General features: G+C 39.9%; 1 protein-coding gene across 5 annotated transcripts in view; it reads right to left on the bottom strand.

Moving 5' to 3' along the window:
- vsnl1a (visinin-like 1a) overlaps positions 1-25,188 on the bottom strand; it is a 40,673-nt gene that overhangs the window by 7,475 nt on the left and 8,010 nt on the right. For 3 of the 5 annotated variants that reach the window (XM_042390944.1, XM_042390945.1, XM_042390948.1), the window contains exon 2: positions 20,289-20,455. In XM_042390944.1, the coding sequence (XP_042246878.1) occupies positions 20,289-20,450 (162 nt within the window). In that variant the 5' untranslated portion in view covers positions 20,451-20,455. Of the gene's footprint in view, positions 1-20,288; positions 20,456-21,131; positions 21,179-24,871; positions 24,941-25,188 lie in introns of those variants that run through there. The other 2 variants (XM_042390943.1, XM_042390946.1) reach the window with 2 other exon arrangements.

The following is a 25,188-nucleotide window of genomic DNA, read 5'->3' as shown; positions in this document are numbered from 1 at the left end:
GACGTGGGAGAGTTGACGAGAGAGGATCGAGGAGGAAAGGTGTCACAGAAGTGATGTGGGGAGAAATGTTGAAGGGGGAGGGAAGGTATAAGGAGGGAAAAGAAAGCCGCTGTGGCCCCTTGACAATCTGGCAAGTTATGAAACACTTTATGTAAAAACAGAGAGGAGGAAGAAAGAGACAGAAAGTGGGACAGGGGGAGTGAGACTGTGTTTTTTTTGGTTCATCTTTCCTGTTTCTGCTCAAAGCATTGAGACGTCAGAGAAGAACACAGCAACAGACAGGAAAGACAACAAAACCTTCACTAGATGGCACACGATTGCCATTTAACAACCAGAACGAGCCGGTCAGGACTGTTTCCTCGCCTTTACAGCTATGGATATTAGGCTGTTAACATTTCCATTAAGTCTTATTCCGATCTTGATTTGGCTCCCGTTTGCCGTTACGGCTGTTTGATATGGCTGTTTGGAGTCGGCCATCAAAGGACAGGCTGAATGCCAGACCATTTCTGTCCACTCAGGAAAGAGCCAGGCGGACAGGCACAGCTGGCTTAATAAAGGCTAATGTCACCATGTTCGTGTGTGCGAGGCCTGTTCTGTCGAACAGATACCCCAACCCCAACGCGCACACACATACACACACACCCAAAACACGCTGCTGTTAAGTGGAACATTAAAGCCTCCGTAATCAGCCTGCAAGCTGGCACTGGTGCTGATCCAAAAACTAGGAGAGGGATAGCCAGAGAGGTGGAGAAAAAAAAAAGAAAAGAGGGAAAGAAGGAGGGAAATAGACAGCGAGAAAGAGACACACTTAAATGAAGGCCCTTTCACACAAAAACAAAACAGCGGCTGGCTGCAAGATCATAGAACAGATGAATATTGCAGCTCGAAACACTGCTGATGAGACGGCACAAAGACAGAAATCATCAAACGAGAAGCTCATCAGTAATAAATGACAAAGTGTTTGGTTTGAAAATAACTTCCGAGTTAGGTAACAAGAGATGTTCAGCCGTGCGATCCAGATTTGTGTTTTTTTTTTATTAGTCGCCAGCTCGACAGATAACAGCTAAGCTGGACAGACATCTTGCAGCTTAAAAGCTTCCAGTGATGAGCTCGCGAGGGTCAGGATTTAAACGCGATGAAGATTTATTTACTATATGCACATTCTGTTGCAGTTCGGCGAGCTGCAGATTGCATGTAACAGGATTATTGTTATCTGAGTACCAAAAAAATGAAAAAAAAAAAAATGTAAATGTAAGCTTTTATAAGTGAAACTGATCTGAAGCAGCAGTAAGTCATTTCTGAGTCTTTCTGGCTCTGCAGCATCACATAGATGTAGTTTTGAGTGTCACTCCTCACTCAGTATGACATCCTGCTGTCATAAAGCAATATGGATCAGTTTGTTGATTCACTCTAATGATCATTACATAATGATTACAGTCACTATGACTTGATCTATTGATTGTTTTATCAATTAATTGATTCATCATTTAGTTTATATAACAGAAATTCCTACCACTAGTAACCAGAGCCAAAGATTTTATGTAGAGATTTATTATTTGGTTCAGCAGCCAAAAAGTCTACATTTCATAATCATACAAAACAAGTATAAGTAAACTTGTCTTCTAGCATTCTTAAAGCTGTAAAAACATGTCAGATGATCCTTTAGCTCTACGGAGAGTTTCAGCTCATTGTTTTGGTTTATTGCCCCAAATTACACCGTCTTGATTAGTTCGGTTTAACTGCCTCATTTCAAGCTGCAGTAGACAGTAAAAAAGACTAGTTAGCGACTAGCTGGTGAACATAGTGGAGCATTTAGCAGCTAAAGAGGCAGAATTTACAATGTAAGTAAGTACTGCCATGCTATAATCTCTGCCTGAAGAAAGAAAAGGCTGCTTTTTAGTTTTCTCAACAAAAAAAAGGGTTTTATTTGGTTCGTACAAAGTTATATAAAAACCTGAAACAATAATACAGAATTTATGATGTTGTCAGCTGAATTACGGTATTGTTTGTGTATGCATCATTACCCGTGAATGCCTTGTGCTCATGTTTGCAATAGAGAGCTGAAGTGAAACTGGAACTTCTGGGTTCTGTTCCCGAAGGAAGAAAACCTCATTTAAAATCCCATTCACACTTGAAATAACACTAATTAGTTAAAATCCAGCCTCAGAACATAAACTTACTCAACGCTATATTGTGTGTTTCACTCCGTATGTCTTGTTAAAAACTAATCTAATATTGTTGTTTGTATAGTATTTCTGTTCATAACGGCCTTTAACAAACACAAGTTCCTACAATCCACAGACCTCCGTGGGCTAAACGCTGCAGCTCAATGAAAGCAGTGAGTATATAAATCTTCTGCATATGGACGAAACCGTGTTACGATGACCAAGTACCTGTGCCGTCTTGCTGGTTAATTTTCCTGTGAGCTATAGCTTTTTTTTATACTCACAAAGTAATTGTTGCAGTAAGTGCTGTAGTCGATGTCTTAGAATATGGACAGTAAACCCCAGAAACACGCTTATTTTTTCAGAAAGACTGATGAAAGAAATGCTGCATAAGAGATTGCACTGCATTACAGAAGCTACTGGACTGTCGGCTCACCACTATAAATGTGAATACATCAAATGAGTATTGCTAAAAAAAAAAAATCCAGCCATAAAAACTATCAAAAATTGTGTGTTCTGTATTATTTATTTTATTTTTCAATCTTTGTTCATTGGGTTTCAGAGCATAAAATTCACATTTTAAAAGGGTTTTTATCTCTTTTCCCTTTTAATTGGCACTTTTGTGATCATGAAGACATAAAAAACTCCTTACATGTTTGCACACACACACACAAACACACATACACACACCATCTCCCTACGAGTGATCATTCATGCACTCAATGTACCATAACGCCTGCCCTGGACCGCTGCCACGATGATGCAACCCTCTATTTTCCACTGATACGTGACTGTCAGATTCTGAATCCAGATCCATCCCCCCTCCATATCTCTGTGTTCTCTGCGCTGCTCCCACAGTCCAGAGACGCACGCTTAAAACATGACCAACACACACACACACACACACACACACACATACTCACATGTGCACACTTCTGGGAGCCTCAGAGCTCATTCGTCTCCGGGTTCACTCTCCCTAAACAATATGGATGGTTCAATATAATTTTACTCCATTACTAAATGTTATCATTACCTGTAGGACGAGTGCCAAAAGAATAATGAATCCCTCATTTTAACAGCTCAGTAACCATCAAACAGACTCAACTGGAGCGTCAGAGAATAGAGAAGAGTACACAGTAAAATTGAATACATTAGAATAGATCTGAACTGTACATCTAATTAGATTAAATAATATTTCCACTCAGCTTTCATGGTGCCTACAAGGTCATATCTCTTCTCTTAAAGGTCCTGCAGGACTCTGCTCTCTCTCTCTACTGTTACCAATAGGTAACAGGTTTGCCATTGGCTATTCAACTCCCCAGCACACAAGCACATGTTTTAGAGGTCAGTCCGAGACTGTTTCTTGCCCTTCAAAGCACTTGAGGTCTGTATTTTCCCATAAGTGATACACTCAAAAATGAAGCTTTAGCTCTGACTTGTTTCTTACGGTTTCTGTCATTCTTCTGTGGCACCAGAGGGCTGTGTAAATAAAGCCTTATGTTTCATGCATCCCCTTGCTAACATTGTCAGATGCAGTCAAGCCCATTTGGAGACACACACTAGCAGAGCTTGGCTTGACAGCGCTGGCTGTCTCCGCATATGGCTGTTTACATTGCTTCGTCAAAGCGTCGATTAGATGCTACTTCACCGAGCAGAAAGCAACGGCCAGAGAGGGGAGACAGAGAAAGGGAATACATGCGTAATCCATTGCTGGAGTATTTGTGTGTTTGTCTGTGTGTGTGTGTGTGTGTGTGTGTGTCTGCGTGAGAGAGAGATGGAGCCTTTGTGTGCTCTTACATAAACCCTCAGTGACATGCCAGGCGTATACAGAAACCCAGCCAGCGCGCTGCTGTAGATGCTACTGCTTCCAAGCCTCCAGGGTCTGCACAGATGCAAGACACACACACACATTTTCAATCCACTCTGCGCTGTAAAATGCATTTTTAATCATCCTCTTGTTACCATCAAATGGGCGTCTGCTGCGATATCAGTGTCGCCAAAGCTAAACAAGTTAGAAGCAGATCTGAAACAATTACTCGATTAATTGATCAATCAATAAATAGATTGCTTAAGTAATTTTTCTTTTAGCTGCCAGCTTCTCAAATATGAATATTTGATGTTTTTTTTTTTCCTCTACAATATTCAACGCAATATTTTTGGGAAGTTGCTCAGACAAAAAAGGCAATTTGATATGTCAACTTTCATTTTTTTACCATTTTATAACTTTTTTTTATAAAATAACGAATAATCAGTCATTCAGAAAGATAAAAATAATCGAAAATATCATTAGTTGAAGCCCTAGTTAGCAGTAATTCATCTCTAAAATAAGTGCTTCACTTTATTCTAATCTAATTAAACATTATGAAAAAACCTCTGTGGCTACTTGTATCATGCTGATACACATTTTACACACAGTGTGCTTATACGCAGAGATGAGTTTAAATTCTCTAAACAACATCCTCACATGAGGAAAACAGCAGCTTCCTCGTCCGCCTGCGTACTCGATCAAAGACGCTACAACGAGACGAGTGTGGCAGGCATCTGTCTCTCCTCCTCTTCTGCTGCTGCTGCTGCTGTAATCCGGCTGCATTAATACATGTGTGACCTTTGTTTATGGTCAAGGTCTGTAAGATTGATCCAGTCTTGAGGGATGAGCCTTTGATTCGGCGAGACAATGGGCTTTCCAGAAGAGGGGCTGCTTGATAGAAATCATGGCTGATACGTGTAGCAAGTACTGATAATATTCATTCCTTCTCCTACGAACCATAGATTGACCAAAAAGGACATTTAACCTGCTTGCATGGCTGACTAGATATCCCTGCTGTCCATTATGAATGATGTGTGCAGTCCAGGAATCAGCCGAGACGGCTGATTCCTGGACTGCACACATCATTCATTTTCTGATTTAAAAGGAATCTGGCGCAGACCTGTACCTGACCCTGGTTTATCTGTAGTTACAAAACACCCATCTGGCAGCACTGACTCTGCATGAGGGGTGTAAATGACAACAGCAGATGGCACTATTGAGCGTGGAAACATATTTCATGCCTCAGGGGACAGTGAGGAGAATAGTTATTGGCACTGAGGAAAGAATAAGAAGAGGAAAGACAGAAAGAGAGAGAGAGAGAGAGAGTCGGAAAGGCTGCTATCAATAACCCAGATCTGTAACTATCCCTTCCGGTAATGAAAAAAAATATTCATCAACATTATCAGCACAAAAAAAAAAAAAAAAAGTCACGTCTGGCGCATTCCATCAGTGCCATTTTTCGTCCTTTTCAGTACCGACTCTGATCTAAATCAGATACAGAGAAGGCAGCCAAGCAAGGCAGGAAGCAGAGTGTGACTCACTGCTGGCTTCCAGGTCTGGCAGGTAGACCTGAGGGTTACCCTCCGCTCCTTGTGACGCAATTCAAAGTGAGGAGAAACAACAGAAGAAACGAAGGATCTTTGCTCGCCAGTGGCGTGTCTAGGACGGGAAGAGTCTGAGTTGCTTGGTGAGGTAAATCTACAGTAGCTTGTGCTGTCTTAAAAGCTCATAATCGGTCTGCGGAAGGCTAAAAGACAGCGGCAGAGAGGAAGGGAAGACTGGGATGTATGTGTGAGAGAGGGACGCGGTGCAAAAATACCACATGACAGAAAGCAGCACGCAACCTCCTCTCTATATTCTCTGGATGTCTACAGTATGACTTCATTATTTACACTCTGCCTCCATTTTACATGACTCATCAGACCTCCCTGGCTGTTGCTCCTCCAGCAGAAATTCATCACTTGATCATGTCTGAGTCGTCTTTGCGTGTGTGCACGCATGGAAAACCTTCTGAATGTGCATGCGAACATTTGTGTGTGTGTGTGTATGTATGTGAGTGTGTGTGCAGTCCCTACTGCCTCAGTGTTTTCCCCATCTGGTGAGCCATAAGATGATAAGATGTCATCTCCGTCATATCTGAGTCCATTTATTAAAGATGTAAGTTAAATGTGCATATATTCGAACTTAGAGCTGCACACAAATATAGAATAGCTGTGTTCTTATGACACGGGGGCCCGATCGAACAGACAGCTCTGTGACCCATTTTTAAAATCACCTGCACTACAAACACCAGCTGGCAGGTGTAAATAATTAGCACGACTCTTGACACAAAATGCTCCTCTCTCTCTTTCTTCAGGTTTACTCCTTTTGGGGGTCCAGACACCTTACTAATGACAGCATCTCTGACGTTAAAGGATAAGTATGGTGATATTCTTTGCTTTTCTTTTCATCACAGCATCCTATGAATAGACCCTTTTTACAGCAACTGTAAGTAATAATATTAACCACGGAGTAACTGGAACTGGCTCACCTAAATGAAATGCACCCATCATTAATGTTAGTAATAATTAATTAATTGCTTTTCCTGCTTTGACAAGTCAAAATGTCTGCTCTGAAAAGGATCAAAACTGCATCCAGCCCAGAAGTTATTCACCTTTTTTACAACATAACACTATAAATCTATACCTGTTTTTAATATATATGCCCAGGAGACCCTGGAGAGCAGTACTGATACTGAATGGATTATATTGGTCGTTGACATAAAGTCAACTGAGTTGTTGACACAGCAAAATATGTCATAATATCGTCAGTCTCATACTTTCCAGGCTATAAAAGTTTATGGCTATTATCACTTTCACTTATCACTAACAGTGAATCCTCTGACGGTAACAGTACAGCTCTGACTGGCACTGAAAACTAACAATTCATTTGTCAAGAAAGTATTTAGCTAAATAATTATAAATGTCTTGTGATTTATTTATTTCTCTAATATTTGCTATGATTATACAAGATTTGCAACAGAATGCACTGATCTAATACCAATCTATTTGCTCAATTTTAGGAATTTGAGGCCTAAAAATTGCTAAAATTTCAGGCCTCTTGATTTTACATGAAGGAAGTACTGTTTAGTCCCTTCTCGCTAAACATCTGAAATACAATGTTGGTGATGAGTTTAATGGCCAGAACCTGAACAAACTAACAAACTAAAAATCCAGTCTTTTCTCCGTTCATCCACAATAAATTGAGCTAAATGTACGTGTTGATTTATTTATTGACAAAGCTCTATGTAAATGCTTGAATGGTGTAATGTCTCTGTGGGTATTTATACATTTTAAAGGACCCCAGTTATCACAGCAGACACAAAGTACAACAAAATGACTTCCTGAAATATTCATGATCACCACAGTGAAATCCAGTCACGCTTTATCAAATGCTGATGCAGTGCAAAATACTAACAAGCTTCTGGTTTTTATTCAGTTCTTGTGCTCGTATTCAAATTGTCCTCCATAATTAAATGCTCTTGATCAACTTTATCTGAAAAAGCAAGCGTCCTGTATAACTTCATTTTGGGAATCTGGCAGCCATATTATATGACGCAACGCTCCCATGGGGGATAAATTAAGATGTTACCGATTAAGAGACACACTCTACATAACCACAAAATTGATTTAAACAACTTTACTAATGTGTTTATCTAACTGTTCAAATCATATGAATGTAATTATGACACCATCTGAAGTGCTGTAACGTTGTTAGTATCATATTGTGGCAGAACAAAGCCGTTGGCTTTTAGCACTCTGATCATTTTAATCCTGTTTTCCTGTCCTTCAGTTTTGAGACTAGTTTCATTCTGTCAAGTAGTTTAATGGTCATGTTAAGTTCTGCTGGTTGGACAGCTGGGTCAGTGAGGACAAATGACTGCAAGGAACAAAATGTCTGCTAGTGGATGAAATCTGTACTAAATCAGCACTGAGTCTGTGGACTTTCAGAGCGAGACGATTATTTCGGGAAGGAATCTGCTGTCATACTTGCAGTATTGTTAATATAATGGTGTCAGTAGTCAAGTTTCTATCCAAACACAGAGCAAAACTTAACTGAATTTCCAGAAAATCTGGAAAAAAAAGCGAATTAATGTGCATTCGCATCCACTACTGTAATTACAGTCAGCCAACTCACGTAGAGTAGATTATTATTTAAATGTAGAATATGTACAGCATTAATGTTTTGTGTCCAGGCTCTGACCTTGTCGCTCCCCACGAAGAAACATTGATCTCAAACAGTGGGGAGCGATGATACTAACTTCCACCCTAAAGGAAGAGAGACTCAGAGCCTACAGGTGGATGCTGGGTTGGAGGTGGGGTTTTTGAAATGCTATATGAATGACAGCAACATCAGCAAATGCACGAAGCAGCATGTGAGCTGTGTGGCAGCACGCATGCAGCAAAGTGTGAGCAGAGCACTGACGGCTTAAATACGCTGCCATGATTATAAGGGTGCGTTGGATATATGTTACAGTGAGGGCAATATGGCATGTGAGTGGAGCTAGCTCGCAGGCATCGCTTCAATTAGTGGAGCAAAAGCTTGAAGGTTAGAACATTTAAGTCACATGCTTCATGTATGTTATGATTTATTTCCTAAGTCTGTTTCCATTGCACTTAGTCACATTTTGTTTTGATCGATACACCAACCTTTCCACCTCAACCAAGCACTAAATTTTTTTGCAATATTTTGACTTTTTTTTTTTTAATTTCCAGTGTTTCCACCCAGAAAAATGTGTTTAAAAAAAAAAGTGTTCCCCTTACATTAGGAGGTCAGTGTGATCATACTGGACGTAACCATTTGAAGCGAGATGTTTGTTGTTCAGGGTCTTAACTTCCATCCGGCTGTCACAGCTGTCTATCTGTCTTCTTATCTGTCATGAACAGTACTTGGCTTTGGATGAACAGGCCTGACAACGAAACATCAATGAACTGACTCCCTGACTCGTCAATAGAGGAATGAGTGAATGAAAGAGACACCATGAGTGTATTTAGCATACATGCTAAATATGAAGCTAAAGCCAGCAGGTGGTTAGCTTAGCTTAGCAATAAGACTGGAAACAGCTAGCCTGCCTCTGTCCAAAGTTTAAAAATCTGCCTATCAGGACATCTGAATCTTGCAAATTAACAAGTTATGTCTGATATATAGTTTATAGTATATATAGCATGTTTGTGTAATCTTAAATGAAGTCTCCAGGAAGTCACTGTGCGCAGGCAGTTCTGGCAAATAACTCCCCGTAAAATCAAAACTTGTTGTTTTTACATGTCTGTCCATGTTTAGATTAAACAGATATGACGTGTTAATTAGTAAAGAGACTCTAGGAGGCAGATTTTTAAAACTCTGGACAGAGCAAGGCTGACTGTTTCCTGTTAGCTAATGGCCTGCTGGCTCCAGCTTCATATTTAACGGGCAGTGGTATCGATCTCATTTAACTCTTGGCATGTAAGTGAATAGCTGCATATCCCAAAATGTCAAACTATTCCTCTAACTGTCAACATTTTGATATACCACTTACTTTTGATACTTTCTAACTGTACTTTTGATCAAAAATACACCAGCGTATTGGATAGAGAGGAAGACAGAGACAGCAAGAGTTAACAGACAAAACAAAGGCTGACAGCCACGACAGATTACAAATAGCAAGGCACGTATGAGAGAACAAGAGAGTAAAAAGGAGACACAAGATAAGGAGAGCAGCAGAGAAAGAAAGCGAATGCCAGGCTCTTAACCTAATAATGTCCTACTCCAAAACACTGCAAGCTGGAAAGGAGATGGCCACTCCATTGATTAACATGGCCCATTTTATTTAAAGAGTACTTCGACAAATGCAAAATGACCTGACTTGACCTCGAGTCCATATTTAAACACACAACAATATCTTGGCATAATTTGTTTATGCACTAATGCAGTATTTCCCAACACAGAGAGACATTAATATACACATTATGCTGTTTCTAATCATTTATCATAATCTATCTATTCAAGCATAACAGAAATGGAAATTGGATACGAGTAGTCAACAGATTCCTGTAAGGGCTATTCTCTCCTCACTTGTCTCAACCCACAGAAAGGTCAGAGGCCAGGCTGATGGGGATTCAGTATCTTTCTCGTGGGTGGATGTTTGCTGACACAGTGGCTTGAACCCTTGTTAACCAGTTAGAGGCCATTCTCCCCACCACCACTAATAGCTTTATGGCCCGTCGTCTTCACCATTTGACCATGATAATGACTGTCCATGGAGAGATTCTTGCAGAGGATGTAATAAAAGTTATGCGCAGCTCAATCTGAATATGATTTTCCCTACAGGAAATGTTCTATCATCTTACATTTTGCAACTAAATGCACTCACTAACTTCCTCTCTCATCCTTTCACACTGCAGCAGCAGCAGAGGCAAGACTCCTTGAAAGTTGCTGAACAATTCAATCAGAACTGCAGCGTCCAAAGTGAGACATTGCAAAGAAAGCAGGGAGCACCTGATAGGTCAAAAGCAACACAACCATCTGTCCATCTTGTCTCTCTCTGTGTCATTCTGCCATCACAGCTCATGTCAGATGAATCTCGTCTGCAAACGCTGACACAGACACTAAGCAATTAACACCAATTTTGTGTTTCGAAGGACTGGAGAAAATTCATGATGGAAAAAACACTGTTTGTCTTTGTGAAAATTACAGTCTGCTAATTCAATGTCAGATTCCCCTCCCTCTGTGCTTTCTAAACACTGAAAACTACTCACTACCATAATGAGTGGCTCATTTTGTCCAGAGTTTATCATTATCATCAGTTTGACTCATGTTCTCTGAGCTCATCTGATAATCTGAAAAAGTCGGAGATTGTTTCTATATTTGAAACAACAAAGTGTTTCATGTTGCTAAACCACATAAGCAGAATTTCTTGCCTTTCAGGAGCCATCATGTGCATGTATGTCTGCGTTTGCGTGTGTGTGCCTGTTTTGTGACAACGATGGAGAATGGCAAGAGAGCTTCTGAAATGACAAAAGCTATTTTTAGTGCATGGCAGCCACAAGCCCACTTGGACAGAAAAGAAGGGAGGCGAGAGAGGAGTTGGGTAAAAAGAGAGAAATGGAGAAAAGGCAGTGAGAGATGTAAAAAAGGAAAGACAGAGACATATAGCAAGACAGCGTGCGTACATACACCTACACCATCAGCTGCCCTGAATGTGTGCCAAAAAAGGGAAAATAATGGATTGAAACATTATGACACCACCAATTTCTAGCTTTTGACCGCTTTATATCGTGTAATGCTATGCTATTAAAGGTATAATATGTAAGAATTGGCCAGAATTTTAGTTTAAAACATTCCCAAATTAACTAAAATTATCAACAGAATGTGAAGAAATAAGAGTTTTGACGTTATGTCAAAGACCTATATGTATTGTGTAGCAGAGATATCGACTGAAGTTAGCATGCTAACCAGCTAGCTGTGGCCCGTACTGTCTCGTAATACCACTTTGTACCACAGGGGCGATAGTGAGTCACCGTAGCATCCAGTCTCCCCTCAGTCCAACATGAGAGGAAGAACAAGTAGCACTGCCCCGAGCCACCGTCAGGAATGGCGGAGAGCCAGGCTAAATGCTGTTGAAATTTTCGCCGTGGGACTCTTAATGTCACTTTATTAAGTTTTAATATTTTTTCAGGCGAGAGAGTAACCATGTAGACTCCCAATATGCGGTCAGTTTATCCAAATAACGACTATTTAGAGAATTGCACTGATGTTGGAGCAGCTGGCTGCTGCTGCAGAGCCGGCTGGGGAGACATCAGCTTTTCATTTCAGCTGATCCAAGGGAACTGCAATGAGTTGCACCAGCTATTTGAAAGCTGGCATGAGCCATTTGGCATCGTAGCACATCGTAGTAAACTGGATCGATATTGAAATATCATATCAATAAATTAGGTGTTGGTTGGTCATATGCTGCACCCTATTTGTTTGGATCAGGTGGCCAATTCTTACACATTTTACCTTTAATGGGAATGGAGCATCAACACCTGTCTGAAATGTAGTGCTCAGATGGGAATCACCTGCTGTGATATTGTGATTGCAATCTTCAAATAAAAACATAATTCGGCGTTTTTTCTTGTGAGCGCACTGATGTCACTCACAAGAACAAAATTCTGTTGTCCAAATTAGTGATTCCAAGCATCCTGTGATAAAAAAATGTACATAATTAGTAAATTAAGTATTTGTTTTACATATTTCAGGTGGAGCGAACAGATATACCAATATAGGCCAAAATTTTCAGCTGGTATATATGTTGCTGAATAAGGAACAGAAATTTCCGATACAGAAAAAAATAAAATCATCTTTATGTAATTTGTCCCCTAGAAAGCTAGAAATGTTTATTTCTCCACTGTAAAATGTCCCCCTCAGTACATATCTTAAAGACATTTTTTAAATCATAATCAAATTTAAGGGATCCTCATTAAAAATGTTTATGTATGTTAAAAAGGAACAATAGCTGACATATTCTTATAAATTTTTTATGCTTTGAAATATCAAGTATTGGTGTCAGCCTCAAGAATATAATGAGTTTTGATTCATTTGTGAAAATAGTCACTATTAAGGTTGTGATTTTTCCACATCGCCCTTCTCTCAGCCGGGTGTGAATGTGTAACATTAGCATCACTGAATATGAGCAGATAAGAAACAAAAGTGATCTGTTTATTAAACACTCAGGCAGCCGATTCAGAGCCCCAGTTCCACGAGTGTCACATCTTTCTTAATTATTACAAATGGATTTTCCAAATAACGCAGCTGCCTTCTATAGCTAATTTTCCATGTCAATCTAATGCGCCATCTCCATCTTTTCTGCCTGTCTTTTGTCTCCTGTGATCAGGCAACATATGTTTCCTCACAGAAACAGGCTGCTGGCCAGATGATGTCAGTGTCCCTCTGTCGCTCCATTTACCTTCCTATCATTCTGCCCGGTGATCTGTCTGTCTGTCTAGTGAGGCGATAGGGAGTCTCACAGCCTCGCAGCCCTGCTGAATGGTCAGTGGTGCACACACGCACACGCACACACACACACAAACGCACACGCTCCACACCCGTCAACAGCAAAAAGCCTTGAGGCTACGCAAGCGAGATGCAACAGAGCGGAATCCATCCATACATCTATATTCAGGTCAGCATCTGTGACTCTATGTGTGTGTCTGTGTTTGCGCGTGTGTTTGTGTGTCCGTGTCTGCGTGGGGCAGTGTCACAACAACGCTTCCAATCTACAGCATCACTACTCATCTAAAGCAATGAACCAGGGATTAAATAGTCACACTCTTTCATTTCAAAATGTCATATATTTTCCCAACCTTATGTATGATGACACTAAACTGTGACAACTGGATTCCAAGGCTTAATAAAATACATGTTTGATACATTTTGAGCCTTAACAGACTTGCAGACATGTAAAGTTTAAATATAAAAATGTATCCATGCATGTGTTCTCTAAAGGACCAATTACAGAGTAATATGAGTACAGGGGAGGAAGAGTTGCTGTGTGTAGCAGAAACCATTACTAAGTCCATTATACCGACGTTAAAATGCTACCTCATCACGACAGCAACAACAGAACACCAAGTGGCAGAGGACCAACAGTATTGATGCTCATTTCATGGTACAGTCAGCCAACATATAAACAGACACACAGCATATCCAACAGGACTATCAATAACACTGAGTGATGTGTATTGGTTCATAAGCATTTCCCTGTTTTAAACAAGAGAATAGATGACATGTTGTGTATGTGTATGGATCACTGTTAAATGTGTGTGTGTGTGTGTGTTGATGGCTATCTGTCAGCGTGGCTGCTGTCTCTGCATGCATCAAACCCGTGAAAAAAATCTAGTGACAAAATCTATCACCTCAACGTTTCAGGGAGTGTCGTTATCCTGTTACAAATGGCTCCCAGAGCGGCTGGCGTGTCAGGGATGAGAAATTTCACACGCTGTGGCATGCAAGCGCTTGAGTGTGAATTGCCACGGAAGCCTCTCTTCCATTTTTATATCACTGTCTGGCATTGGCAATGCCACTAAAAGTGAAAATATACTAGGACACAAAAACCTGCGGCAGGTCAGTTTAATGATCTTAGATAGTTTGCTCAGGATTTATGAATACTGACACTTGTCTTGGAGGACTAAAAACAAGACAGACAAGGCTTCATCTCACTAAACATGGAGAATCCATCCATCTATTCATCTATTTAGATTCGTCCTGACAGTGAAAGATCAGCATGGGTTTCTTTAACACACATAAGCTATTTTAATCTAATATACTAATAGACATTTAAATTGGGTTATTATCATCTGGGGGCCGATATTTCAAAACTTGAATGATCCAGATAATGAAATCTCCCTTTTCTCAGTCAAAGATCAAATTTATCTAACTGACTTTGTCTGAGTATTTCAGAACTTTCGCATCCAAATGTAAGTATACTTTTGTCTTATATGTAGCATTTGTAAGACTATGGTAACTATGGCAACCAACATGTCATGCCAGCCAGCTACTTGAATTGTCACCTACTTAAAATGAGGGCATAACGATCATTAATTAAGCTTAGGTCACGTTAACAGGAGCTAACTTGACTTCTGTGTTAAGTAGCTAGTAAGCTAGCTGGCTTTTGTGATGTATGTGATGGTCTATGGTTCAACTTTTAAAAGGGAATTAAGTAAGGGATAATCAACGCGGATAACCGACCTCCACTTCACGTCGGGTGGTTCTTCACCTCCACGTCATGCCTTAAAACTGTTTATCGCACACCTTGTTGATGGTCATTTGCCAACAATATAAAATAAAAGCTTTTGCAAATTTTTGGTGAAAGTTTTGCACTCAAAATCGAAGGGTTATGAGGCAAGAGCTTACTGTTGTCATGACAACTTACCACACTGTTTTGGGCATAAAATTCACATAAGTTTTCATTAAGCATTAAGCAGAGTATGTCTCCCAATCGGTGTTCTTTTGTTTTTGGTAGAGAAAGTCTCTCAGTATATTAACTGCCCATTTTGTTGCCTTTTTTGTATTAATCTAATCTTTCTCTTCTTCTATCATGTTACGCTCTTCAGGTGTCAGTTCCTTGTGCCGTTTTTTGCTTGGTTTCTGTCTTTTCTTCTCCTTTTCTTTTTCCTCTGCTGCGTCTCATTCTTCAAAACTTCATAATGAGTAAGCTTTGACAGCTGTGCTCTTTAATGTTGCTATGGTTACAGGTTGGGTACATACTTACAGGTTAGCCAGTTAGGGCTACTGTCACACCTGAATTCAATTGTGCTGGCATGGTATAAAAGGGTGATCATGGAGGCCCAAAAGAGCAAGGGGACAAACTTCAGTAGTGCAGAGATGCATACATTACTGGAGGATTTGCATCTTAATTATCAACGCTTGTTTGGAACTTTCAGTGGCCCTGATCAGAGCAACCTGTCAGCCAAGGTCAAAAGTGAAAATTGGGCTGACATAACACAGCAATTTAGAACTACTGAACAGGTTCAACTTCGGTGGAAGAACCTGAAGCAGGAGGCTACAAGGGAGCATGGGGAAGCGAGGAACCCCCAAACTCAGACACAGTCCTCGATATCATTGGAGTGGAGAATTCCCAGGCATACCATGGGATTTTTCCTGCCTGTGTTGGAGAACCAATTGTCCCAGCGACTCAACCTCTCCTCTGGCGGCAAATATGTGCTCCTAACACCTGTAGAGGTTGATCCTTCAGAGGCTGAACCACATGCAAGCATCAGCACTGCCCCACTTTGGGAAGAGGTGCGAGGGCCAGAGATGGTGCAACAGAGATGGAAGCGGTGTGCTGACAATGAGGACTCCTATGAAAAGCTGCTGAAAATAGAGATTAAGAGGGCAGTGATACAAATCCTCCTCGCTGAGAAGCAGCTGAAGCTGATCGTGCTTCAGCAGCAAGAGACACGGCTGAGAATACAGCTGTTGGAGAAGAAGCTTGCTTCAGATTCAGGCCTGTGAGCTGGGTTCTGTTCATTTCTGTTGAAATTGTTAGTTTTGTTAGTGGCCAAATTGTTTAAATTGTCATTGTTTTGTTGTTGGTCAGCTATGTACAGTACTTCTTTGTTGGCGTTGTTGCCTAAAGCACAATTAAAACCTTGTTTGGACCCTGCATTCCTTTTGTCTCTGCTAGCCTACTGTGTGACCACAAACAGAAACACATGTCGGATGTTTTGGTACAAACAAGTTGCAATGTTTAAGCGAAACTAGACTTGAGAAATGTGTTGTCTGTATTTGGTACACTTGTATTTACAGCAGTTTTTCCAAGTGTTTTCAGGAAGAAGTGTGGATTAACCATATTTTGCAATGCTTTACATTTCTTCAATTACATGTTTCTATTAGAGCTAAAACACTTTCACATTTGAAGTGCATATTCAATTTTCATTCATTTCAATGTAATGAACATCTTGGGTAACAACATCTGGGAGAAGTGAAGCCTCGGCTATTTACGTCAAATCCACCTCTGAGGCGGGATCCAAATGATCCAGAATTTTGGCATCAAATTGATCCAGATCTCTGCCTTAAATTTTGAAATACCCAAATGCAGCATTTTGTCCAGATTAAAGGTAGGACTGGATTATCAAATCTGAATCCAAACCTTCAGGATCATAAATCTTTGGATCTGCTTTGAAATACCCAGTTGTCAGATCAGATCAGAATTTAATCCAATCCAACCAACATAATCCTATGAGATCATTTTGAAATACTGGAACCTGGAAACCATCTCAGCTGCTTCTAATTTCACAATCCTCTGTCCATTTAACTGTCTGTCCATTTTTAAATATATATAAAAGCAATCCGACTGTGTTTAAAGGAACTGTAAGTCATTGATATAAATATATATATGATTCATGATATACCAAGTAATTCATCACCCTCCAGCTCTGGTAAAATGAGACTGTGAGAAACAATCATACTGGAAACAGTAAACAAAGAAATACTGTAAATTATGTGCAACACCACAGTATCAAATATGAATATCACAGATACGCACACCTATTATTTCCAGCCTACATGCTACAACTGCTTTCTCTACCTTGCTCCTGATCTTTGATGACTCTTCCTCTCTCTCTCACTGAGTACCTTCACAAAAGCAGTGAGAATTTTACGGAGTGAAAGACAGACCGCAGAAGGAACCAAAAAAGAACAAAGTGAGAGAACAGCATGTCTATGTCCGACCAAAACAGCAAATTAACTCCAGGCAGGCAGCCGAGTGGAGGTAACACTGCATTTAGCACCCTGACAGGGCGGGCTTCTGGACGGATGTCACAGGTGCGGATCCGCGCAGAGACGAGCGTGGAGGAGTGCAGAAAATAAAGATCTCGGGGTGCACAGGTGTAAGTTGAACCTTGCTTATCTCATGCATGCATGCACAGCGAGCACACAGACTCACGCACACACATTCAAACACATCTTTCTCATCACAGCGTTGCATGACTCCATCGGAGCCAATGACTAATAAAAAATGTACGCACACTTTCTTCCACTTTACTTTTCCCATCTCTGCCCCGCTCTGTTTCTCGCTTTCAACCGACGCTAACACGCTGTTCTGGCTCCCCTCTCCCTCCCACTAAACATATGACCCCCCCACCACACAAACACACACACACTCAGACACACACAAACACACACACACAGAGTCACTCTTCACAGGAACAATCTGTCCCGTTAATGTGAGGTCGCAGCAGACCGTTTTTCCACTTATCAGCCCTCTGGATTTAAATAAAGCCCTATCACTGATACACTGTTGCCTAGAAACACAATAGGATGCATCAATAATAGGATTTACTCTGAAGCCTTCAAGACCCCTTTAGATCTGAGCCGTGTTGCCCCCTTTGTGTGCCATCAGATTTTCCTGCCACTGTTGCTTGTGCGCTGTCTGTATTGTGCTGTAAAGAGATTTTAGGGAATATTCAGACTTCTTTTTATGTCTGTATCCCTTTATCAGAGCTGCCAACTCTCTCCTATTTCTCAGGAGTCCAGGTTATTTTTGTAGTTCAATTTTAAAAGGATTTTGATGCTTTTCAGGAGGTTTTAGCAGGACAAATTGGTCCAAATAGAAAATGTCATTCCCGATGGTGACAGATGTGTTTTGCTCTGATTTTTTGTTTTGTTTTACAACAGCAATACCATCACTTATTTCAAATGCTTTAAAGATTTTTCCCCCCGTTTCTCTTCTGGTCTCAGCGGATGCGTGAGCTCCGACTGGCATTTAGAGGAAGTGCCCCCCTGACCTCAGTGCCCAGGCGTGTCTGATGTAATGGCAGCACCCTCTGGTTATGAGGCATTTCCTGGCAGCAGTGATAAAAGATTAATGCCTATTCTTACACTACTCAGAGCGCTTGCTTGGATGTGAACTCTTAAAAAGTTAAAGCACACAGTACACGAGAAAACGAGGCTGAGATAAATATGATGTAACGGCAAGATAGGGATATACAGAATTTTTTTATCATCCACTGTGAGGAACAAAAATCATTAAATCATAGTTGATGAGCAATGAAAAAGCACCTGTACCGCATGGGTTTGATTGGGTTTGACATGAGTTAATTAATCAGACTGTATTATAATATAATACTTGTAATATTGTACTTTAAGTTCTTTGTTTTGAGTTCTTTTTAAATTAAGGTTAAGTAAGTTAAGTAGCTATCAACTTTGCCTCATTTAGAGCCAATAAAAAACTCTTTATCCATGTTTTCTATCACTGGCAGCCAACAGTAGTATTAGCAATAGTAGTAGAGGCACTCCTAGTAGTCAATATTGAAAGTATTAGTTTATAGCCACTATTTTTTCACAATTTCTCGTTAATTCTTTATGATTGTTCCTCATCTTGAGTGTGTTCCTCCCCAGTTATGACTAAATGAATAAATCATTGAATATATTCACACTGCTCTGTCAGAGGTAATGAGATACAGTAGGCTACATATTAGCATGAGAAGATAATCATCTGAGCGCCTCTGATATCTGCCTCTCTGTTGGTTTTCTGCCCAGATACAGGAGGACTGAATGGGAACATGGCAGGATGCCTGCTAAAATCTAACGGGGGTTTATAATGGAACGGCAACTCTCCTTAATGGTTTTTGTGGTGATTCAGGATGTATTCAAGTGCCACCAACCAACCCTATTATACTAATTGTGGGCAACCCACCTAGAATGCATTTAGCTAGTCTGTTTACATTATTTCAAATGAATAAATTGCTAATAAGTGACACTGATGCCTCCGCTAATAATGATACATTACTACTTATGATGCTACTGTTGCTTCTTGTGCTATTATTGTTACAGCTACAATAATAATGGCTTCAAAGTTTTTTCACTGTCCAGCCAAATGTGTTATAGGTAGAAAAGCGGTTATGTGCTTATTAAATATGTATTTTTTAAGTAATTTTCATGGCTTAAAAATCATGACCAATTATTTGACCTATGACCCCAAAAGTGCTGATACTGCACCCTGCCTTTGTATTACCTTAAACAGATATATAGGTAGTGCAACGGCAAAGTGCAGTAACTACAATATGAGTGTCTTCTTCCTGAGAAAATCAAAATCTAATTTGATTTCTTATTACATTACATCTTTATGTAATCGTTTTATTGTTTGCACGTTTAAAAAGTTGACCAAGAGAAAAGCGAACAACAGACAGAGACTCTTTCCTTTATAGTTGCATAAAGTGATAATATGTAGAGGTTGCGTTTACAGCTTGTCCCACCACCACTGAGTAGCCAAAAAAAATCTGTTATTGCTGCTTTAAACATATTTACGTAAATTTAAACCAAACAGACTGACCAATAATTTAACCAATTAGCTTTATAGCAATTTCCTACTATACTATAATTTGGTGTAATTCTGTAGTATACTTGTATTTTTTGTTCTACTTCATACAAGCCTTTTATAAGATATTGAATCAACAACCTTCAGGATACACAGACTACTGCTACTATCAGTTCAGGATTGTTCTATGCAATTAAGTTTTTCTATTTTTGGACCATAGTATTCTCCTTTGCTGAATCCAAATTAACGTGACAGTTCTGCTTAACTCCTCTCTGCTTTCTATTCACACTGTGCCAGTTTTAGTCTGCGTTAATCAATGTAACCCTATTATTAGTGGCAAAGCCTCTACTGTTTTACTGATTTGTAGTCAGATCTATTCTGAGATCTATATGCTCTGCGTGCTGTGTTTGAGCGCGCGTGTGGCCGGCATGTACAAATGAGTGTGAGTATTGAAGCATATGTGTGTAATCCATCAACTGAAAGTGAGACAGTGGAGTCTCACCTTGACATAGAGCTGCTGGAACTCCTCCAGGTTGAGTCGGCCGGTGGGACAGTCCTTCAGGAAACCCTTGTACCACTGCTTCAGCTCATGTTCATTAAATTCTGTGTTCTTCACCAGATCCTCCATCACCTCAGGGGTCAGCTTGCTGTTCTGTTTCCCCATTTTGCCTGCCAAAAGAGACAGTACAGGGCATGCACACACACACACACACACACACACACACACACACACACAAATACAAAATTAATGATGTTAAGCATCTTTCAATTAATACAGAAGTGTCTCTACTTGTTGTGAACCTAAAAGTCTGGAGGACGTTTGGAAGAGTGATTCATCAAAGCCGACAACTAAGATTTCTAGAGAGCTGTGGAAGTGCAAACTGAAGCTCCTAAAAATAAGCTTTAAACAAATATAGTGTAATACGAAGCACCAGAATAGTGTCACATGTTGGAAATGAGTGCTGTGCTGTTGTTTCTTCTTGGGTAATAAGGTCAGTTTGTAAGACATGTAACTTTCCTTTTTTGTCTTCTTTGAGCAGCTGCTTGTCCTACTTTGATTTGTTTGTTGTTGTTTCATTTTTAGAGGGACTTGGAGTCTTTTTTAGTTAATTTTTTCATTATTTTCCCTTAAAAAACACCAACTAAACAATATCTCAATGCCAAAATGGACTGCAGGCTGTGCAATGTACATCCCAACAATTTCAATGCTACCAATTTGTTTTTAACAGTTATTTTAAACTCCCAGCATGTTAAAATGGTACTTTTTCCAATCAAACTTTTAGCTGTTTCTTGTTCTAGCCTTAGCCTTTAGCCTTTAGCCTTTTGCTTTCCAAATGGTGAGTACCTCACTATGAAAAGAAACTCTTTCATCTTGGAAAGTCTAATAATGACACCTAAAGTAGTTGGCCTGCTGTGACTTTTTAGAGAAACTCAAGTGTGTCTAATGTCTCTTAATTTCTCCAGGGCAGCTGCCTTTGTGTCTAGGTGATCTATCTACAAAGTGCTGACGCTGCAGCTTTATGGCCTTGATTAGTTAATTAACCAACCCGTGATTATCATAATTTGCAAAAGATGATTAGACTTTTAGAACATTTGTACTTACTCTCTGCTGAGATTTTTTATGAGACTGTTTTAGCTTGAAGCGAGATACAAGGCGGTATTTGTGTGTGTGGTGCCAATCTGTCTCTGCATGCACAGGGGTGAGGAAAAGAGACCGAGGCAAGCATCCAAGACGTGCTGCAGTCATTTTCTTGAGGCCTGCCATGCTGCATTGGTTTTTTTGCTGAGCTCCATTTGAGGATGTTTCTCTAAAGTGACCATTTTCCAATAGTATGTAATTTTTTATGATTGATTTTGTGCCTTCCGGGTCGCAACCGGTTCCCATTTATTTCAAAATGCTGTGAAAATCAACAAAGCGGAGACATGAAATTCACTTGGAATAGGCAATTTTAATGCCAGTGCTTTCAGAACTGGTTGCCAAAAAGCAACTTTTTTACTGCAAGAAAGGACCAAATTGACAGTTTACTTTTCAGAATCTTAGTTTTCTTATTATCTTCAGGGTTTGATTTTGTCACAAAACAGGTGAAACGCGTTCGACAGCCAACCTGGATGTCACATTGTCTTGAACACATGAGCATGGCAAGTGCCCAAAACGTTACTTGTTGAAAACCACATTACAAGTTGATAAAATATAAGTGATAGATTATCTCAAGAAAGTTTATATTCATGCTGCAGTGAAATTAATGGAAACCAATGTCTCAATAGAAAATAGGAAATCAAAATAGAATTTATAGTAAACTTTGCAAGTTGATGAGTAATGTTGGATATACAGTATGTGATTTGTCATTAATGAGCTGAAACATGTAAAACCTCTAGTATGGTACTATGAAATAGTTTGACATTTTGGAAAATACACTTATTTGTGTTATTGTAAGAGTTAGATGAGAATATCACTACCACTCTCATGTCTGTACACTAAACTACAGCCAGCAGTTGATTAGCTTAGCTTAGCTTAGCTTAGCATACAGGCTGGAAAAAAGGGGGAAAAAGCTAGCCTGGTTCTCTCCAGATGTAACTAAATCAGCCTACCTGGGCCTTTAAAGCTCACTAATTAACATTGTTTGTTTAATCTGTACAAAAAACAACATGTAAAAACAACTATTTGTGTTTTTACGGGGGTTATTTTGGCGCACTATTTCTTGGCTGGGTGCAGTGACTTCCTGTCTCTGCTAATTGTGTGACAATCTTACGGTGACAACAATACTTCAGGATTTTGTAATTGGATTATTGCCCCTTCAGACAGAGTCAGGCTAGCTGTTCACCCCTCTTTTCAGTCTTTATGCTAAGCTAAGCTAATGGCTGCTGGCTCTAGCTTCATATTTAGCTTACAGAAATGATGAAACTATTCCAGCCTCTCAATCTCTATCTGGATGGAATTGAGCTGGGAATAGGGTTGGTATTTTTTTCACTATGACAGAGAGCTTTGCAAGTCTTTTTTCATATAGGCCCCAATCCACAGGAGTCACATCATTTTAAATGTGAGATGGGGGTGAAGGCGAGGGTCTGTGTGTGTGTGTGTGTGTGTGTGTAGACAGTGGCTCCATTGGTTGATCTAATTTGGTTGTCTACATTGTTGACAGTGAGTGAGAGCACTGGAGAGAGTGACACATCAGATCAAAGAAGTCATTAGTGAACAAGGGAGAAAAAAAAAAGAAATTAAATAATTCTTCATTTTGTGATGACCTTTAGAGCCCTCCCAAGCAACTCACACAGCCCCAGGATCACAATTTGGAAACCATTTGTCTGAAGAAGACAGATTTACTTTGCCCTGAAATCAAATTTCAAACCGTCTTTCAGCCAGGCTCCACATGACCCACGTTCACCAAGGAATAATGTACAAAACTGAAATTCAAGTTATGTAGCGATTAATCATGCCTCCACACTGCCTGTAAACTAAATGCAACAAATTAATTAACTTATTAAAAATCAAATCACTGCAGGTATGATAAACACTATATTGTCCATATGGAAGTTGGTAAGTTATGTAATGATAAAATTAAATCAACGGAACAATACAACAACATCATTATAAAAGACACAATCCAATTAAATGTAGCTTAGGGGGTGAAAATGAAAATTCACACTTACACAACCAAAAAAAGACAGAAAGATATCAGGGGCAGAGACACAGAGAGACACAGAGGTAGCTATATGTAGATAGAAGACTGTCACAGGAATGCATCCAGTAACCAAAAACAATCAATTCAAAGCCATTCAGAAAGAATGACAGCAGCTTACTGGCCTCTGGCTGTTCTACACTTCACAACAGAGCTTGATTTTACTCTGTCTGACGTATGAACTGCAGTTCAGAAGTGATGATGACCTGTGCTACCAAAGAGTGTCACCCCCCCGGCTGGATGGAAGCCCTGACATGACTGATGCTCACAGAGTGGCGAAAATGTTATTTCATGCAGATCTTTGATGAATTAATTAGGGATAAACAGTGTGTGTCCTTGCATTTGTACAAATCAAGACCCTTATCTTTTTGGCTTTGTGACTTCTAGACACAGGAAATGTCTCAGGTTAGAAAGCCTTGATTACAAAACAGACACATCAGATACTGTGGATGACATAGTAGCTACGCTAAAAATGATGGATTATTTATTGAGGTGAAACAGTTTGGTGGATAAAGCCACACAATAAACGCCCATTAACCTAGACTGGTTGGACTGGACCCAGTCTGGATGGTGTGCTTTGAATCATTAAATTGAATTACTACATTTGTAGTAGCCCTAGATCAGTTGGCCAACTACTACTATAACCTGTGTGTGAGGACAAAGTAGTTATGTAGTTATGACACAGACTTTGCGATGAGCACACAAAAGTGTTTAGATAAAAAACATTTTCACGAGCATAGAAGAAATGCCTTGTAGTGTTTCCCCTAGGTAAACTAGGGGAAAAAGAGGAGGTGAGCCTTAAAGATCAGTCCACTTGAAGTAAGCGTGGTCAGGTTAGGCTAATCCAATGTTGCTAACTTTGGGGCTAACCCCCTTCACTTCTCCATCAGTTGGGGAAACAACAGATGAGACTTTTCTTGGTCTTGAGAAGCTGCAGCATTTATTAACTGACACACTGTAGTCTGCACTGTACATTTACTGCCAGACTGACAACTTACTGCTTGCTGCTTTTTTGTTTTTTAGTGAAATGTCTCCACAACTATTAGATGGTTAGCATGAAATTTGGTAGGATTCATGCCCCTCTTCAGCATGAATTGTAATGACTTGACAGCTCCTTAACTTTCCATCTTCCAACTTGGTCTTTTGTACTAATCAGCAAATGTTAGCATGCTAACATCCTAAAATAAGATGGTGAACATCGTAGTAATTGTATCTGCTTAACATGAGCATGTTAGCATTGTCATTGTGAGCACATTAGCATGCTGATGTTAGCATTTAGCTCAAAGCATTTTCTCTTTGGTCTCTGGTGTTCCTGTTTTGCTTAATTTTGATTTTGGATATCATGTTTATGCTGAAAAGTAAACAACTTATTTTACTTTGCCCTGCTGTGTAACGGAAAAACACTCACAGCGTGCCAGCTCGACTGGAGTCATCGCTTGGCGTGACTTCCCACCAAAACAATGGAAAAATGCCATAATGTTAGCAGAGCGGAGCAGTAAACTGGCGCGCTGTGCGTGGAGCAGATGACCATATAAACAAATCTGTCACGAGCCGACATCGGCTCAGGCTGAAAGTAGAAAAAACTGTTGGACATCGAGCATTCAGAGCAGTCTGAAGCCGGTGCTTTTTGCTCACGGGGATTACTTCTTCAAATGTTTACCTCATTATGTGACACTTTGGCCACATTTAATATGAACATCTGACATTGTAACATTATATATATGA

The sequence above is a fragment of the Thunnus maccoyii genome, chromosome 17 (genome assembly GCF_910596095.1).
Source record: "Thunnus maccoyii chromosome 17, fThuMac1.1, whole genome shotgun sequence".
Classification (NCBI taxonomy): domain Eukaryota; kingdom Metazoa; phylum Chordata; class Actinopteri; order Scombriformes; family Scombridae; genus Thunnus; species Thunnus maccoyii.
The sequence above is the reverse complement of the archived record's forward strand: the minus strand, read 5'-3'. Positions and strand labels throughout refer to the sequence as shown.